Source organism: Eumetopias jubatus, unplaced genomic scaffold (assembly GCF_037043125.1).
Source record: "Eumetopias jubatus isolate StellerSeaLion01/CBP00866 unplaced genomic scaffold, mEumJub1_p1.0 scaffold_11, whole genome shotgun sequence".
Taxonomy (NCBI): domain Eukaryota; kingdom Metazoa; phylum Chordata; class Mammalia; order Carnivora; family Otariidae; genus Eumetopias; species Eumetopias jubatus.
Genome location: NW_028274817.1, coordinates 13,851,498 through 13,871,128, shown reverse-complemented (window position 1 = coordinate 13,871,128; position 19,631 = coordinate 13,851,498). Strand labels below are relative to the sequence as shown.

The following is a 19,631-nucleotide window of genomic DNA, read 5'->3' as shown; positions in this document are numbered from 1 at the left end:
TAATGTCTGCTGGAAACGAGGAAAAAAAAAAAAAAAAAAAAACTAGATCCAGTCATTCATTGCCTGAAGGGAATTTTTAAATTAGAAAAGTCAGACATTATTTACATCATAAAATGTGATTTTTACAACAAACAACACGGCTTTAATCCGACCTCCCTCTCACTACTGAAACAGCTTTATTATTTCAACTTCCTCTAAAATGCTATCATCGGGGGGCTCCTTTAAAAGAAATCGCTAAGATTTTGCAAAGGAAAAAAAGAAAAGAAGAAATCACTAAGATTTTGCAAGAAGGGTACCAACTGTCCTGCTCCAACGGGCTTCTCCGATAGGTGAGGCAGCACGCTCTGTAGAAGTTTCATTCTTTTTTTTTTTTTAAAGATTTTATTTATTTATTTGAGAGAGAGAGAATGAGAGATAGAAAGCACGAGAGGGAAGAGGGTCAGAGGGAGAAGCAGACTCCCTGCTGAGCAGGAAGCCCGATGTGGGACTCAATCCCGGGACTCCAGGATCATGACCTGAGCCGAAGGCAGTCGCTTAACCAACTGAGCCACCCAGGCGCCCATAGAAGTTTCATTCTTGATGGACCCACTAGCCTGGGACCCGCAGAAGGCAAAGGTGAGTTAGTGGGTGGACACCTGCTGCCTCTGGGTGAGTTCTGGAGAGCTAAACCGAAAATGTATTTTAACTCATATTGTTACAAATTTTGAGGGTGGCTGAGTGCTGGCTTTATAAAACTAAACTGACAAAGGTGGTCAATGAATCCTTCATTATTTTAACTCATATTGTTACAAATTTTGAGGGTGGCTGAGTGCTGGCTTTATAAAACTAAACTGACAAAGGTGGTCAATGAATCCTTCATTAAGTAGTGCAAAAAAAAAAAAAAAACATTGAATGGTAACATACTAAATAAAATAGCGCTGCCCTTGCTGTGGTTTGATTAGTAGAAATGCTCATCTGGGTGGATGCTTGGGATGCTTTCCCAAATTCATTTGGGCTTTTATTGCTTTCCTCAATCTCAAAAGACCAAGTGATGAACTTCTGAGACTGGTTCTTTATTTTTCAGGCCACGGGGCATCTACTGGAAGAGGAAAAAAGGGAAGCAGACAGAGGAGGCTATGTGTTCCCAAACAGAAGGCCTCAGTGGTGAGTCAGAAGGCAAGGGGTTTGGCAAGCCAACCAGCTTCAGAGCAGTACAGTTTGATCGAGATGAAATCCATTCGACCTTACTAAAATAGACTGCACCCAGACATTGTCTTCGCCTCCCTGACTCTGTCTTCCCAAGGACAACTGAGTATCCTTTTGCTTTATTAGCCTCTGACTAAATTCAGAATAAGACAGATGGTGAGAAGCCATAGAAAAAGAGGTGGAGGCCTTTTGTACCTCCATCCTGGGCTATCGATTTTCCAGTAAAATATATTTCCCACGTTTCCTGGAAAGGCTTGAGAGTGAGTTCATTTTTATAACTCTTTCTTCCAAAAGGAAAGAGTCATAGAGTATGAAGGAATTATTTAAGAGGCGAAAATACATAAACCAAGGCTGAAAACAGAGAGATGTCCCATGATCAAGGGGGACTCTAATGGCCTCAGGAAACCTTAAATCAAAGCAAAGACATCATATTATAGGAATTCTGAGATAATTATGATGCCTGTAAAAATGAGCTCACGTTGATAAAGTCCTACGGGACCTAAGAAGGCACCATATTACTGTATTTGTATCATCTTTGGCTTATATGCTCCTCGCTTACGTCTGAGTACAGTGATTGGTTCCACACCTCCAGGTCCTTGGCTTTCCCGAAACAGCACAATCTCCCTATCAACAGACTCTGCAAATCCCATCACCACCTCTACCTCCAGCTCTCAGATGGAAGATAAACAGTTGACCCTCGAACCACACAGGTTCAAACTGCGCAGGTCCACTTAGACGCGAATTCTTTTCAATAAATACAGTACACTACTGTAAAGGTATTTTTTCTTCCTTATGATTTTCTTAATAACATTTCCTTTTCTCTAGCTTACTTTATTTTGAGAGTGCAGCATATAACACGTATGACATGCAAAATAGGTGGTAATCAGCTGTTGGTGTTACCGGTGAGGCTTCTGGTGAACTGCAGGCTACTGGTTAAGTTGTTGGGGAGTCAAAAGTTATACATGGATTTTCGGCTGTGCAGGGGGTCAGCGCCCCTAGCCCCCAAGTTGCTCTAGGCTCAACTGTATATGAACGGGTAAGACAGGAAATGGGTAGGTGAAAAAGTACAAGGGATATGGAAGAGTAAATGGGTAGATGTACAAAGTAGTTTAGGTCGGTAGATTAAAAAAGGGAAGGTGCACAGAGGACTTTCAGGGCAGTGAAAATACTCTGTATGATCCGCTAATGATGGATACGTGCCATTATACATTTGCCCAAACCCAAAGAACATACCACACCAAGAGTGAACCCTCATGTAAACTATGGACATTGGATGGTAATTATTCTTCAGTTGTCACAGATCCCTACTCTGGTGGGAGATGCTGGTAGTGGGCGAGACTGTGCATGTGTCTGGCTGGGGTGGGTAGATGAGAAATCTCTGTACCTTCCGCTCAATTTTGCTGTGAACCCAAAACTGCTCTATAAAATAAAGTCTTAAAAAGGTGTGGGGGGGTAGATAAGCACTAGAGAAAGGTAGAGAAAACTCAGGGTGGGAGCAAGTGGGCAGGTAGATGAGTAAGAGAGAAAATGGGGTAAGCAGAAGGTGGGTGGTGACAGCAGAAATTGCAAGAGGTTTCCTGGCATTTTTATGGGATCTAACATGCCACACACGCCCCACCTTTCCTACCAAATGCAGGTTCTTTAAGACACACCCTTAAAGCATCTGCCACAAGTTACAATGCAGTAGAAGAAAGTTAGAAAAAAAAAAAAATGCTGCCTATTACTGCTTGTATTTGCCTGTTTGGGAGTAGGGAGACATCACCTCTCCCTCTGCAGACGGATGCTCACAGCCGGGACTGAACATTCAGATCCCTGCGTGTGGCAGTGCAAAGGACAGCATCCTTCCCATGTGCTGTAATGAATGCGGTGAATAAAGCACTGCACCTTCCCAGGGACATTTCGATGGGAGAAGAAGAAAGTGCAGTCCACCCTGTGACCTGCGGGGATGGACTGCAGGCGTGCACACTCTCGCCTGGGCGACTGTGCCCAGACAGTTCCCCCCCGACACACACACACCTGAACTCCCTTCCAGCTCTTCTCTACTTATCTAAGTCTTAACATGCTTAAATCCCTCCTTTCACTGAACCTTTCCCTTTATTGGTTCAACGTCAGTTTAGTGAGCTTCAGAATCACCTGTAGGGGAGGGGCGAGGAAGGGGCTGAAGGAGTTGTTAAAAATGCGGTTTCCCGAGATCTGGGGCCAGAGATTCTGAGGTATAGCAAGTCAGGTGTGGGGCCCAGACAGCTGCACGTTTAACAAGCTTCCTGGGGGGCTTCGGATGCAGGATCCCTCGACCACATTTTGAGAAACCCATCTTAGGACACTTTATAACTTTTCATCATTCTCTGCCATGTGGCTTACACTATCATGTCGGTCCTGCCTTCCCCATGAGGCCGTGGGTGCTAAGACCTAGGTGCTGCGTGTAAATTGAGCCTGATAATGAAGCCACTTAGATTCATTTTTTCAGTTTTACTGAGGTACAACTGACAAATAAAAAGTATATATATTGGGGGCGCCTGGGTGGCTCAGTTGGTTAAGCATCTGCCTTCAGCCCGGGTCGTGATCCCAGGGTCCTGGGATCGAGTCCCGCATCGGGCTCCCGCTCAGTGGGGAGCCTGCTTCTCCCTCTCCCTCTGCCTGTTGCCCCCCCCGCTTGTGCTCTCTCTCTCTCTCTCTGTGACAAATAAAATAAATAAAATCTTTTTTAAAAAGTATATATATTGGAGGTATATAACTTGATATTTTGATATAGGTACACATTGCAAAATGATCACCACAATCAAGCTAATTAACATCCCTCCCCTCACATTGTTGCCGTTTTCCTTTCTTGTTGCTATTGTTGCTGTTGTTATTTTTAAATACTTCCTGGCACATAACATCAAGTTATGATGGGCAAAGAAAGGCAAAGAGCAGGATAAGATTATCAGAAAAACAGTGACTAGAAAAATGACACACTGTCTTGCAATGGTGAAAAAAGCTCACCAAATGGCAGTGTATCTTGAGAACACAGAAGGAACCAAGGTCAGGGGCAGCACAAGTCTCCTCTGGCCTGCCACGGCCCTAAAGGATGCTCAGCACATATTCAAAACAACAGGCCAGTCTCAGTGAGACACACTGATGTGCCACCAGAATTGCACCAAGGCCTGAATGGGGCAGAAATCAGCAGAGGATCCCTTAGAAACTTGAAAAGGGGGAGATGATATCCACAGACTTACCAATTCAAGAGGTCTCTACCCTGCCCAAGTTTATAGTATATAATGGTTATTTTTAGTTTTTAAAAGATTTTATTTATTCATTTGAGAGAGAGAAAGAGAGAGAGAGAGAGCACATGAGCAGGGGGAGAGGCAGAGGGAGAAGCAGACTCCCCGCTGAGCTGGGTGCCCGACATGGGGCTTGATCCCAGGACCCAGAGATCACAACCTGAGCTGAAGGCAGATGCTTAACCATTGGAACCACCCAGGGGTCCCGTGATGGTTAATTTTACATGTCACTTCACTGGGTCACGAGGTACCCAGCTTAAACATTATTTTTGGGTGTATCTGTGAGCACTTTTCCAGATAAGATGAGCCTTTGAATTGGGAGAGTGAGTAAAGCAGACTGCCCACCCCAATGTGGGTGGGCATCATCCCATCTGTTGAGGGCCTGAATGGAACAAAAAGGTAGAGAAAGGGAGAATTGTTCTCTCTGCCTGACTTCTTGAGCTGAAACATCAGTCTTCTCTTACCCTCGGACTAGAACTTACACCATTGGTTCTCCTGGTTCTCAAGCCTTTGGACAATTCAACTTCTAGGAATCCATTCTACACATCTTCATACAGTTTGCCAAAGTCCCATGTATAAGATCTTCACTGCAGAATTGTTGATATAGCAGCAAGGGACCAGAAGCAATGCACATGAACTCCAACAGGAGTTGGGAGAGACAAACTGCAGGACATCCAGAATTTGTATATAAGATTTACATAAGGCCCGTAAGAATCACAGAAGTTAATGTGCCTTGGGTAATCCAAATGACATTTTAAATTGGTAGAATCATTGTATGTACATACTACATCTTCTTTATCCATTCATCTATCGATGGACACTTGGGCTGCTTCCATATCTTGGCTATTGTAAATAGTGCTGCAATAAACATAGGGGTGCATATTTCCCTTTGAATTAGTATTCTCATATTCTTTGGGTAAATACCCAGTAGTGTGGTTGCTGGATCATAAGGTAGTTCAATTTTTAACTTTTTGAGACACACACACACACACACATATACACACACACTGGAATATTATTCAGCCACAAAAAAGAATGAAATCTTGTCATTTGCAACAACATGGATGGAGCTAGAGAGTATTATGCTAAGTGAAATAAGTCAGTCAGAGAAAGACAAATACCATATGTTCTCACTCATATGTGGAATTTAAGAAACAAAACAAATGAGCAAAGTGAAAAAAGACAGAGAGAGGCAAACCAAGAAACAAACTCTTAACCACAGAGAACACAATGATGGTTACTAGAGGGGAGGTGGGTGGAGTGGGGGATGGGGGAAACAGGTGATGGGGATGAAGGAGGGCACTCATGATGAGCACTGGGTGATGTATGGAAGTGTTGAATCACTGAATTGTACATCTGAAACTCATAATACACTGTTAACTAACTGGAATTTAAATAAAAACTTGAAAAAATAAATTGGTAGAATCAGCAGAGGCAGAGACAGCTCCAAAGCAGCTTGACGGCATACTCCAAATCCACAGGGAGAAGAAGCTATGGTAATATTTTCATCTACCATTTGACTGCATCCTTTCTTTAAAAATTGAATCACTGCGGGGGGCGGGGGGGGGAAGCGCCCAGGTGGCTCAGTCGGTTAAGCGTCTGACTCTTGATTTCAGCTCAGGTAATGGTCTCAGGGTCGTGGGATCAAGCCCTGTGTCGGGCTCCATGCTCAGTGGGGAGTCTACTTCTCTCTCTCCCTCTCCCGCTGTTCCTCCCCCAACTTGTGCACCCACGAGTGCTCTCTCTCTCCCTCTCTCTCTCTCTCCAAAATAACAAATAAATCTTTTAAAAAATTAAATCACTGGGGTGGGGTGGCTGGGTGGCTCAGTCAGTTAAGTGCCTGACTCTTGGTTTTGGCTCAGGTCATGATCTCATGGTCGTGAGGTGGAGCCCCCCCGTTGGGCTCTGCGCTCAGTGCAGAGTCTGCTTGAGATTCCCTCCCTCTCCCACCCCCTCTGGCCCTCCACTTGCTCATGAGCTCTCTCTCTCTTTCTCTCTCTCAAATAAATAAATAAAATCTTTTAAAAAAATTAAATCACTGGGGGATCACCTGGAAGTTAAAAGAAATGGTCAGAGAGGAAGGGAGAAGGGAGCCCAGCTCTGTTGGGTAATATATTTTAACCTCATAAATGTAAGAAGAAAAATAGTGGTAAAATTGTCCCCTATGATTATTGTCCGTGTCACCTATGAAGCTCCTTCCTGAGTTTTCATACCAACTACTGCTCACATCATCATTATGGAGCAAATTCACCAAAGAGCGCAATTCTGTCTTTTGAAACACAATGTATAGAGATGTGTAAAAACTCTCCATGCACAGAATGAAAGGAGTGTGCAGTCCAAACGCATATCCAATACTGCGTGAAAAGCGACACTATTTCAGCTGAGGTCGAGGACGACGACGAAGCTACCAGACAGGAAAACTTAGAGGTTATGTTGACTTGACCTTTTCATTAGTGACTGGGCCAAGTCTGGAAAGGAGACATGAAGGAAAGCAGAGAGAAGATTAAGGAGAATAATAGGATTTTTTTTTTCAAATGGGAACTTATTTTGAATATTGCACATGCCCTATTTATAGCTAATAGATTTTGACATATCTGTGTTCAAGCCAGAGCTATTTCATTCCTCCCTCTGTGCCAAAGGGCAGTCTTCCCTTCAGGCTCTCCTCAAACACAAGGTTGATAATATTTCCGAGGACATCATAATGGATTGATTGATTCTAAAATAAAATCACAGTATATAATCACTTAAAACTTATTGCTCAGAGGAACTTGGGAATTCACCTTCTAAATATCTGGTAAGGCTATATCTAATGGCTGAATTTCCCCATGATGCCTACATGTGAACCGATTTCTCTTTCGGCACTGTTTAATAGGCCTTGCTCTGAATCTTTGTGCTACCTTTGAATTTGTCAGTACAGTGGATGTAAAAGTTCTAGCCATCTGTACAAGGCCTATTGACATTAGACCCTTGCAATACTCCACCGAGTCTCCCATAAGTGTCACCTCAACGCATCCGTGGCTCAGCCAGTGAAAAGGTTCCATACAGACAGTCAAGAAATTCTTTGGTTATGATCTGAACACTCACCACAGTATAATAGTTCTTGGTAAGCGGAGTAGTTTCAAATCCTTTGACAGCCTTGGGGGAGAGAGGTCTCTCTGTGAAAAAGACATTTAAATTATGTTAATAACATCCAAGGCGAAGAGCAGCATTTTATAACGTAGGTCCACTAACCTACTACAAATATTGTAAAATGGAAAGATCAGTGGAAATGTACAGTCCTCAACAAGTGAAACTATACTTTTACTAAACTCTAGATGGTCCAAGTTAGATCTTGTCCAGGCCCCCTCAATCTCTGAGGAGTTGACTCTGGGAAACAAACTGAGGGTTACAGAAGGGAGGTGGGTGGGGGGATGGGGTAACTGGGGGATGGGCATTAAGGAGGGCACATGGTGTGATGAGCACTGGGTGTTATACGCAACTAATGAATCTATCAAAAACCAATGATGTACTACTATACATTGGCTAATTGAATTTAAATTAAAGAAAAAAAAAAAAGCCTAACTAATGAATGGCAGGGCCAGGGCAAGAACTTTTCTCCATTTGGGCGTGTTTAATTACTGCAGTCTGTCTCTCCACTCAACTTATTCAAAACAGATAAGCAAAGCCAATGCTAACCAAATATATGTATTTGTAACCTGTAAGTTATACGAGTATGATATGGAGAATAGCAACCATCCTCTCTCGGGGCTCTCTACTGTGCCAAAAATAAAATAATTAAAATCTCTAACACACTGAAAACTAGCAGGAAATTCTTATTTCTTTTATGTATCATTTTAATATCATAACATTCAGTGATAAAATGCTTTCTTTTACAAAGTTACTCTTACCTAACCAAACTCATGACTAAGAGACATCCTAACACATTCTTTCTTTAAAAAAAAAAAAAAAATTTAAGATAAATACAAGATGGTGATCTTTTCTACCCTCATTTTCTCCTTTGCTTCATTTTGTTTTAATTCCATTTCTATCTTGCTATATTATATGCTGCTTTAAATTCTCTCTGAAGTATGGTAGAGTATATATAAATAACCAAATGATAAGATAGCATCACGCTTGGTTTTTCCTTTAAAAAAATATTTTCTAGTTTTATATCTACTACATTCCAACCCTAAAAAATGTAAATTTTAGAAAAGAAAAAAAAACTGATTATTAGCCCATCACTCAGAGCTAACCATCATCAGAGTAACATTATAAAGCGTGTCTTCCCATCCTTTTTATATATGTATTTGTGGACACACACACACACACACACACACACACACAGGGATCTTTCTTACTTTACTTACAGTTTTGTAATTCTCCCAACAACCTTTAAAAAAATTTTTTTTTTATGTTATCTCTATTCCCAATGTGGGGTTCGAAGTCAAGATCCCAAGATCAAGAGTCTCGCGTTCTACCAAATGAGCCAGCCAGGCGCTCCTCTGTAATTCTCCTATCACAACATTATTTCATGAATATTTTCTCATCTAACCTTGACTTTTAACTATTATTATATTAAAAATACCCTTTACGTGATGTAATGAGGACTGGGTATTATATAAGATGACCTCTACCTCTGAAACCAATAATACGTTATATGTTAATGGAATTTAAATTAAAAAAATATCCTTTATATTTATTTAGCACTTCGTAGCTTTCAAGACATTTTATTTGATCCTCACAACAGCCCTGTCAGGCAGAGATGATCTCATTTTGCAGAAGAGGTCACTAAGGTCAGGGAGATGAAGTCAGTTGCCTAAGGGCACGTATCTGGGAAATGGCAGAGGCAAGGCTGAAGGCCAGGTGTCCCTTAAGAAGAGCCTGCACTCCTAACCCATATGATGTGCAGAGATAAAGCTACTGAAGGGCTCGGTTGATGGCATTGGCAGTGATCCCTACTGGAGATCAGAGGGACCATCAGTTTGAGCTGGGATGGTCAGAGAAGACTTAGCTGGGCAGGGGGCACTTCTAAAAAAAAAAAAAGATTTTATTTATTGTTTTAACAGAGACAGAGCAAGCGAGAGAGAGCACGAGCAGGGGGAGTGGCAGAGGGAGAGGGAGAAACAGACTCCCCGCTGAGCAGGGAGCCTGATGTAGGGCTCGATCCCAGGACCCCGGGATCATGACCTGAGCCTAAGGCAGACGCTTAACTGACTGAGCCACCCAGGTGCCCCATGGGGGCACTTGACCTAGTCCTGGAAGGTGGTAAGAATTCAAACCGGGAGAGAAAACAGTAGAGAGTTTTCCAGGTAGGGAAGATTCCAAAAGCATAGCTGTAGAAATGGCAATGCTCAAGGAACGACTGTTCCTATGACAGTGAATCGTCCAGCTGGGCCACGCTGGGTAGAGTGAAAATAAGGCAAAAAAGGCAGCAATCTGGGCCAATTCTGTCACTTCCAAGTGATGACAAGTGGGGCAAAGCCAGTTTCCGGGAGCTTTACGCTATTTCAAGATCCTAGATCTACCTGGTGGCTTCACGAGGCCTAACTGGGCAAAGCAGAGCAATGCAGAGGCACCTTGCCTATACTTGAGATTGTAAGGGGCTGAGCCAGGACTTGAACCGGGTACTGTACTGCCAAGCGTGCTGTGCCTTCCAGTCCGCCGCTGTGTTGTACTCTTAGACATATTCAAAAGTGGCCGCTGCCGAGTTCTTTTGAGTTTTTTTAATCAGGCCCGTTTTCTACAGCATAGTGATAATGGTTCTACTGAGAACTCACAGAAATTTTGTGCGATGATGATGTAAACCAGTCTTGATAAAGATGGAACTTTCTAGCGATACCAGCAAGACGTGGTCACCTTTCAAGAGGCAGGCTGAAAGGGAGGGTAAACAGTAACCGAGAGCCTGCCAAGAAACGGAAGAGGGAAGGAAGGGCCACAGGAATGGGTGATTGCAGTTGAAACAAAATGTTAACTATGTCAAGTAGAATGGAGACACATGAATCGAAAGGAAGGAAGTGGCCGGTCCGGAGACTCCCGGGTAGCGAAATGTGATGCAAAGACACAACTGGTGCTTTGGTAAGATCAATAAAATTGTCAAACCTCTAGCAAGACTGACAGAGGACAAAAAAGAGAGAAGACACGAATTACCAATATCGGGAGTCAAACAGGGGCTATCACTTAACAGCCCCTGGAGATATCAAAAAGATGATAAAGCAATACTCTGAGCAACTCTACACATACACATTTGATAATTAGATGTGAAATGAATAAACTGTCCAGAAAACAAGGACTATCACAACTTACCCAATAGGAAACGGACCATTTGAATAGCCTTATAACTAGCAGGGAAACTGAATTTCTAAACTTAAAACTCACGAAAAAGAAATCTCCAGGCCTGTATGGTTTCGCTGGAGAATGCTATCAAATGCTTCAGGAAGAGGCAATACCAATTCTTCACAATTTCTTAGAGAAAATGAGAGGAGGGTTAACCTTCCAACTCATTTCATGAAGTCACTATTACACCGATCCCAAAGCCAGACAGGGAGTCTAAACAAAGAAAACTGCAGACCAACAGCCCTCATGAATATAGATGCAAAAAACCTTAACAAAATGTTAGCAAATAAAATTCAGCAATATTTTTAAAGCATTTTTAAAGCACTGTAGGCCATGGAATTCATCCCAGGGATGCAAGGTTGGTTAAATATTCAAAAATCAATGTGACCCACAATATTAATAGTCTAAAAAGAAACATCACACGGTAATATCAATCAATGCAGAAAAAGCACTTGACAAAACTCAGCACTCATTCACGGGGAAAAAACTCCCACCCTTCTCCAGCCCCCCAAAACAGGAATGAAGCGGAACTCCTTCAACTCAATAAGGAACATCTACCCAAAACCTGCAGCTAGCGTTTATGGAAACGGTGCGAGATGGAAAGCTGAGCGTGCGCCCCCTAAGATCAGGAACAAGGCAAAGCGGTCCCTCTCATCACTCTTCAATTCAATCCAATCACTGACATCAATCAGCATTAGCGAAGAATTCAAACGGGTTATGTGGCATAAGGGAACTCAAACAACAGCAGTACCACACAGACAGAGCCCTAAGAAACCCTCCTAACCCTGAGGTAAAGATCTCTTTCCAATTAGCCTCTGGTCCCTTCCCCTCCCAAAAAGACATCTAATGACAACTAGTTTCTCTGGATATGAAACATCCATGTGACATACCCAGGGGACTACAACAGGAAATCTAAATATAAAGCTCAATCCTAGTTTTGCTTTACGATCAGTAGGAAGAGCCATTTCTTAATCTGCCTTAATACAGATTTAATTAGAATGCTACCGAATCTCCTCATCTGATATCTATATTTACCTGCTAATAAGAAGCTTTAGAAGATGGATTTAATGACCGTTTCACTGAACCAGTGGCAGAAGACAGAATTTGCTTAAAATATCTGTTCTGATCATACTTGCTTCAATACTTCCTTGGCATGGAAATTTTGCCAGGAAAATTTTAACGCCAAGTCCTGACAGAACCCTTAGTTTTTCCCTAAGTAACAAAGACAAAAATGAAAAAGAGATATAATTTGCCATGTTCCTGATGTATTGGCAGAAATTTCTCTAAGGTATGAATAACATATTAATTTATAGGTCACCACTGATTTTTAAGTAAAGGACTGAAAATTGTATCGATGGCTAATTTTCTTTTTTTTTTTTTTAAGATTTTATTTATTTATTTATTTGACAGAGAGAGACACAGCGAGAGAGGGAACACAAGCAGGGGGAGTGGGAGACGGAGAAGCAGGCTTCCCGCTGAGCAGGGAGACTGACGCGGGGCTCGATCCCAGACCCCGGGATCATGACCTGAGCCGAAGGCGGATGCTTAACGACTGAGCCATCCAGGCGCCCCATCAATGGCTAATTTTCTTAGTTATAATAAAAAAAAACTTTTGTTCAAATTAGGGTTTATTTTTCTCATGTAACAAGAAATCAAGAGGTACACAAGCAGGACTGGGAACGATGGCTCCATAATGTCACCACTGTCCGGATTCCATCATCCTTGGCAAGAGGCTTTTATCTTCATGGTCACAAAAACCTACACCACCTTCAGCCTCAAGCTCATGTTGAAAGGACTGTTGTGCGTGTGCGCGCGCACACGCGTGCGTACGTGCATATGTGTGTGAGAGAGAGAGAGATACTCAAATATTCTATTTCTGAACTTCCTACAGTAGTAGATTGGTGGTTCCACAAGTCCTCTGAAACCATCCTCGTCCTGAACAGAGGGAAGAAGCTGCCCCCAGGGCTTTGGCCATAATTATCTTCTAGACAAAAGCTACAGTGGAATCTAAAACTTAAAATGCTACTCCCCAAGGGCATTTACCAGAGCACAAAGTGCTCTTGTCCATGACAGGCTCAAGGGAAGGGAACTGCACACAGCACTCCCACGACACAGCAGTCTGCAGGGCGAGGGTTTGCACGGGGCTAGGGTTGCTTGGTTTTGTTTTTAAGACAACACAAAGGAATGGGTAATGTCGGCCTGAATGAACGGTACCCAAGGCTACCATGAATGAGTTGGTCAGAATTACGGACTATTTGAGTGACCTCAGTGTTACATGTCTGATCCAATCGTAAGCAGACAGGGATCACAGGAGTCCTTTAGTTCGATGCCTGGTTCAACTTCTTGGATGACCCACGAGGTTGTACCGCCGTGAGGTTTAAAACTCGAAATGGACATGGGGCGCCTGGGTGGCTCAGTCGTCTTAAGCGTCTGCCTTCGGCTCAGGTCCTGGTCGCAGGGTCCTGGGATCGAGCCCCGCATCGGGCTCCCTGCTCGGCGGGGAGCCTGCTTCTCCCTCCCCCACTCCCCCTGCTTGTGTTCCCTCTCTCGCTGTGTCTCTCTCTGTCAAATAAATAAATAAAATCTTGTAAAACTCGAAATGGACAGTGTCGTGTCTACGGAGATGCATTTCATCTATGGATCATTTAAAAAAAAAAACTCCTTAAAGACAAATGTCCTTTCCTCAGCTTATATATCAGTATGAGCTTTGTGGAAAGAAATTTAAAAATTGACAGGTATTTTCTAAACCAAACATAAAACAGCACAGCATCGAACTTAAAATTCCCTCAGCAGCATCCTCAATCTTCCCAACAAGACATCTTTACTCCATCAAGCTGATCTCTTCTACCGTCCCCCAAGCTCCCTCTGCTCGATGCTACCACAGACCCTCTGTGGTTTTTGTCCTGTCCCCACCAATCGCTGTGACTTGGATTGTCCTCTCCTCTCATCTGGGCCTATCCACAGCCTCCATGTCTTTGAGGGCTCAGCTCAAGCCCTACCTCCTCCCCAAAGCCTCTTCCCATCTCCCCACCCACAGCACACTCCCCGTCCACTGATGATCTGCTATGGAGTTCACACATTATCATCATCTATCACTTTACACGGTCTGTTACTGGTTTCATCTCCAGCTGTTAGCTCTCCCCCAGACTCCAAATCCATAAGGACAACTACCTGCTGGAAATCTTCCGAACTATGATTCTCTGGCGCCTCTACTCCACATGTCCAAAGCAACTCTTCGTTTTCAGTGCCGACCACCCACCCAACACACACACACACACACACACACACACACACACACACCCTCTTCATCCTCTCTATTAATGAAGTTCAGCACGTATTAAACATTTCCTATATTTCCTGTGTCAAAACCAATGTGTTAGGCGCTCTGGAGACAGAAAGCTGACAAAGATGAGTAAGTCCCTGTCGCCCTACGTGTCCGGTGAGCCAGGCATCCCTCTTTGGCTCACCATTCTCCACAGCACCCCGCCAGGCATCCCTCTTTGGCTCACCATTCTCCACAGCACCCCGCATTTAACTCCATCACTGAGCTTATCCTACCACATTCTAAAAGATCTCCCTCCACTTGCTAGACTAAGAACATGAGGGCAAAACTCAGGTCTCGCTTTCTCTGCCTCACCAGTGCCCAGGACAGAGCCTGATAGCCCAGTTGTGGCAAAGAACCCTTTGCTGGCTGGCGAGGTGCATGACACCACATGCCCTCAAAGAGCTCACCCTCAAGCTGGACCCCTAGACTTGGAGTTATCCTCACCTCTTCCCTTTTGCTCATAACAAATCATCAGTGAATTTTCTCTACTGTATTTTAACAGTATCTACCGCACCCACCCACTTCTTCTGCTCCACTATCGCAAAAGGGGCTTGTACCACTATCTGGACTGCCTAGATCTGAGTAAGAGCCTCTGCTGGCTTCCCCACACCCTCGTTGCTTGGCCACCCAGCCCCCACACCACCGCTAGAAAGAGCTTTTGGAACCACACGTGATCCCCTGCTTTTCGTTGACACCCTTCTTCATGTGGCTCCAGCCAAGGAAGGCCCCACTCCTCTTGACTTGCCTTCCCCTCAACCCAAGTCACCCTACCACCCACTCCATGCCCTCCGACTTCCATTCTTTAACTTACTAACGCCCTCCAACCTCTCACCTGCAGAAGCTTCTCTTCATCCCTCAAGACCCAATTTAAGTGCTTCCCCCCCGCCCCTAGGTTACTGTTAACAGAATCATCTCTTTACTGCTCCCACAGCATCTTATCTAGGCTTAGAGCTTTGCCTGTGTTACTTAGCTTGTGCTACCCGTTACAGTTGGTAATGTCCACACCTAGCTTGACCACTAGACTGTAAGGTCCTTGGAGGCAGGGTCCATGAGGGCAGACTATTATAGCCCCCCCACCACTACTACCCAGTATCTAACTGACGCTCAGTGAACAAGCCGAACAGAACGTAATGACCTGCCCCACAGTATTCGTTCATTTTACATAGATTTCCTGAGCCTAAACAAAACAGAAGAACATCTCTGCCCTCATGGCACGTACATTCTCATGGTAAGATACAGACAGTGAATGAAATAAATAAGCACATGTATACCACCTTAGATGGAGAGAAGTGGTAAACAAACAAACAAACAAACAAAAACAGAGCGGGGAAGGGGGACAGGGGCAATGGGCATAAGGTTCGGTTTTCTCAGGTGATCAAGACCACCAGCTCAAAGTAACTGAAAGATGTAGCAAGGGGTAAAAATCAGCTGTGAGAATCATCAAAACCAAGGAAATTCCAAGCAAGGCCTGTGAAAATATTTCAGGGCTCAACAGAAACGTCGGGATTCCCAGTAATGAAAAATGCTAAGGGGTGCCTGGCTGGCTCAGTCGGTAGAGTGTGCGACTCTTGATCTCGGGGTTGGGAGTTCAAGCCCCACGTTGGGTGTAGAGTTATGTAAAAATAGAATCTTAAAAAAAATGCTAAGAAGTCTACCCATACACATATAATTATAAATCCGTTAGCAAACATTTATTCCATTAAAGGAGATGCCCCCTCCCCACCCCCACTGCCCTTAAATGAACACACAACCCAGAAAGTGTGCAAATTAAACTTTCTCTTAAATGCTTTAGGGGAAAAAAGCTCCTAACAGTGGTTATCTGGGGGAGGGAGCAAAGGAGAGAGGAATTCGTATTATCTACATTACACATCTCTGTAATGTTTTAATTCATTTACAGTGAGCCTATAATTATATTAGTTAATAGTATTAATTTTTAGGCATTAAGAAAACAATAAAGACATCTAAGAAAGGAAAAAAATGCACTGAGGAGCTAACTACTCCTCAGTAGGAGTAGTAAATATTTTGGGGAAGTGAAGACATACAATAATGGGAATAACTGAACACTATGTTATGTGTATTGTGACATAGCTTTATACATCAGGGCTCTTTGGTAATATAGGCAGGGCCTACTTTCTTAAATAAGAAAAGGCAAGGAAGTTACCTAAGAAAGTTCTAGAAAGACTACTGAAGAATTATTAGATTTCATTCTCTGGATATTATTATGAAAGAGGGTAAGTAGTTAGCAGTATACAATGAGTTAAGGACAATCTTCTTCAGAATCAAAATGGCCAGACAGCTTGCAGTCCTACGGTTGTTATTTCTCGAACACATCTCTGAGGCATTTAGACTGAGGTCTGCTCAAAGGGCTTAGGGCTAAAAAAAGGAAGTTAGCACATGGCCTCCCTTATTATTGTTTTCTATCATGGTGAGTCTTGGAGCAGCAGGAAGGACTACGCACTGTAGTCCACGGGCTAGAATTAGTAGACAGAACGGGACATAGTTAAGGTGGAACAGTTGTCTGAGCTTTGAATTCTTTGGCTTTTTTAGGCTTTTGTTGCCTTGATGTAATCTAAATACAACTTCGTTTCAAAATATCTAATCACAGATTTTCCCCCCCAGTTCTCTTCTACCCTTATTGTTGGCATGCATGCGCAAATACAAAGAGTTTCTGGGAACCAATTAAAACTATAAGATTCGCAGCAGGAATACAAGAAAGTACAAGAGTCACGTTCAAAAAGGCTTTTAAAAGATCCACTTACCACTGGATTTAATTTCTCGGACATAATTACTAGGGAACCAGCCTGTTCTGCCATTTAATGTGCCTTCCCACCAGCCTCCTTCTTCCACTCTGGTGACATAAATGATGTCCCCTTTACAAACCGACAGTTCATCTTCGTTAGTCTGCTTAAAGTTGAATCTTGCCTTTACTATCAACTGATGGCTTCCATTTTCTGTCATCTCCTAGAGAAACGAAAGCCAGATTAAGCAGCCCTCTAAATGGGGCAGGGGCAGAAATTAAATGAATTGAGGCAAATAAAGTGGGGTGAGCAAGGATGAAACCCCAGGTCTACCTCAGTCTTGAGTTGTTAGCTGAGGAGTGGGACTGGGGGGTGGGGGAGGTTAAGAAGCTGCTCGGAAGCGCATGCAACCTTTTGCGTTTCTGAGAATGTGTGTTTTGAAGGGGGTCGTAGCTTTCATTTCCCTCTCCCTCACCAGTGACCTAAAGATACCTGTTTAAATGAGCCGGGAAACAGAGTAGAATGATAAACCATTCCACCCTGCCTCTACCCAACACACAGACACGCTCTTACATAATTACACGGCCAAGATTAGGTATGAATCCACCCATAACATCTGCCTCCCACCTCCCGATTGCTAAGAATATCTTAAATTGGCTAAGATTTAGTCATACGCAAACATCAAATACCCCATCGTTACCTGAGTCAGGATTTGTTAACCTGTCATGGGCCCCTCTGAGAAGCTGATGAGCACAAGGGATCTCTGCTCAAAACACAGGCCCAGAAGTTCACATGCAGGAGATTTTGCACACAATCTGAGAGGGTCCCGGGGCTGTGGAACTGTAGTGTTCATCAGCTCCTCAGAGGGATCGTGATCTCAAAAGTTTAAGCACTTTGGAAGTAGTTAAAGTGCCTTGGAAGTAAGAGCTCCTGATGGCTTGGAGCAAGTGGGTGGCTTCTGACAAGGAATAAAGTCTCTAGCGAGCAGAAGACAGGCGGTTCCTCCCAAAGAAAAGCTCCCGTCAAGACCAAATGCAAAGATAATGGGGCTACAGCCAATGTGGGAGCTCCTCACAGGCTCCCTAGGAATGCAAAGAGAAAAATAAAATGGTGATAACGATGATGAGAGCCAGTAATAGGTATTGATTGCCTCGGCTGTGCCAGGCACAATCTCATTCCCCTAAGAAATGACAGCAAACTGCCATCAGGAAGTAGTTACCATGACTTCCATTTGCACAGCCTCCTCCGCCACACGACTCACTCAGTTCGAGGAAGGGAAAGAACTCTGGGGCTTCAACCCCGGGTCTCTGACCCTCTGGCCCACAGGCCTGAACTGGCACTGGGTTTCAGAGTAGTTTTGGGGGCAATGCCCCCAACACACAGGCCGGCTATCTCATCACAGATGCAGGGGAAACCGGGACTGGAGCCGGGCGGCGGGGCGGGGGGGGGGGGGGGGGTGTCTCATTTGACGGATTCCAGAACAGGCAAGGGGAATTGGGTTCTATACTTACCACCGCCTTTGAGTGCCTCTGCAGGCCTGGGGCTGTGCTAACAACTGTTGTCTGCGGGTTTGTCTGAGAACTGTTAGCAGCACTAAGAGAAGAGGAACGTCCACATGGTCTTTCTGAGAGCTGATCTGTGAAAAGAGGAAAAGGCAAGATAAAAGGAACCGCTCATGTCAGAAACACAGCTACAACATCACGTCATCTTTCATGGGACATTATCAAAGGCCCCCGGGGCCGTCCTCCTCACTGTTAGCCTTAGGATCGTGCCCAAGTGTATCTCATTCCACCCCACCCCCACCCCCTCCAGTTTGGTGGCCAACTTCCTTCTGCGGAGCCTTACTGGCCATTGCTGTCCAGTAGAATGAAAAACAGCGACAAAGCCACATTTTCGCTTAACCCATTTCCCTACCACTCTCCCCTCTTGAACCAGTTGCAACAGTACGCCCTGTTAGCCAAGGCAGAACTATATTGGGTACCAAACAGCTGTTTGTGGCTCTTATTACTTTGAAATATTTCAAACTTCTCTCTTTGTGTTTTGGCCCTTAACTGGGTGGTTCTGTCTTCCTCGTAGGCAGCAGTACGTGTGGTGTCTGTAATGTAAACTCTCCCCCGGAGCCTGGGGGTGGGGGGTTGGCGGGGAGGAGAAGGCGAATCGGAGAGAGAATGTGTGTCTGGGAGAGATGCAATCTTGATACCAGGATTCTTCTTTTAAAAAATCAAACTCAAGAATCTTCTCTTCCTTGAAACCTTGTGAAATTCGATCAGACCAGCGCTGAGCTGGATGTTTTCCGTATGCTGACAGCGTGCTAAAGAGAGGAGCTGGCTTCTTGACAAATTCAAATGAGGGTTCTTTTCCTCTCCATTTATTTTTAAAAGACATAAACTGCAAAAGTCTAAAGCCCAAACATTCCCTAGGCGACAAGCTCAGTATCCAAGTAATTTCCTTGATGCTGTGGGTTTTAACTTTCACCTCCTTGTATTTTATAAATATCTGTGGCAAGGGAAGAGACTGTAAAACTTGCTAGCAGAGTTTGGCAAAGGAACGTATAATTTGTATGGCATAATGTTAGAATTATACGATCCTCCCTGCCCAACACTGGGTGGTTGTCATGTGTGTTAAATATAGTTACTTGAATTAGCTGTACTTTCTGCTATACGCCTTGCAATAGCTCAAAAGCATTTTTTTCCCAAATAGCAAAAGAACAACTCTGGAGAAGTATTTTTACATTTATTGCTATTATATACAGCTCTTTTGACTAAAACTATAATTACTTGATAGCTTCCTAGATGTTCCATTCTATTTGGC

General features: G+C 43.8%; 1 protein-coding gene across 2 annotated transcripts in view; it reads right to left on the bottom strand.

The window, feature by feature from the left end:
• Positions 1–19,631, bottom strand: part of ARHGEF6 (Rac/Cdc42 guanine nucleotide exchange factor 6) — a 96,395-nt gene that overhangs the window by 47,043 nt on the left and 29,721 nt on the right. For both annotated transcript variants that reach the window (XM_028094132.2, XM_028094133.2), the window contains 3 exons: positions 18,332–18,456; positions 16,842–17,043; positions 7,530–7,600 (listed from right to left, as the gene is read on the bottom strand). In XM_028094132.2, the coding sequence (XP_027949933.1) occupies positions 7,530–7,600; positions 16,842–17,043; positions 18,332–18,456 (398 nt within the window). The remainder of the gene's footprint in view (positions 1–7,529; positions 7,601–16,841; positions 17,044–18,331; positions 18,457–19,631) is intronic.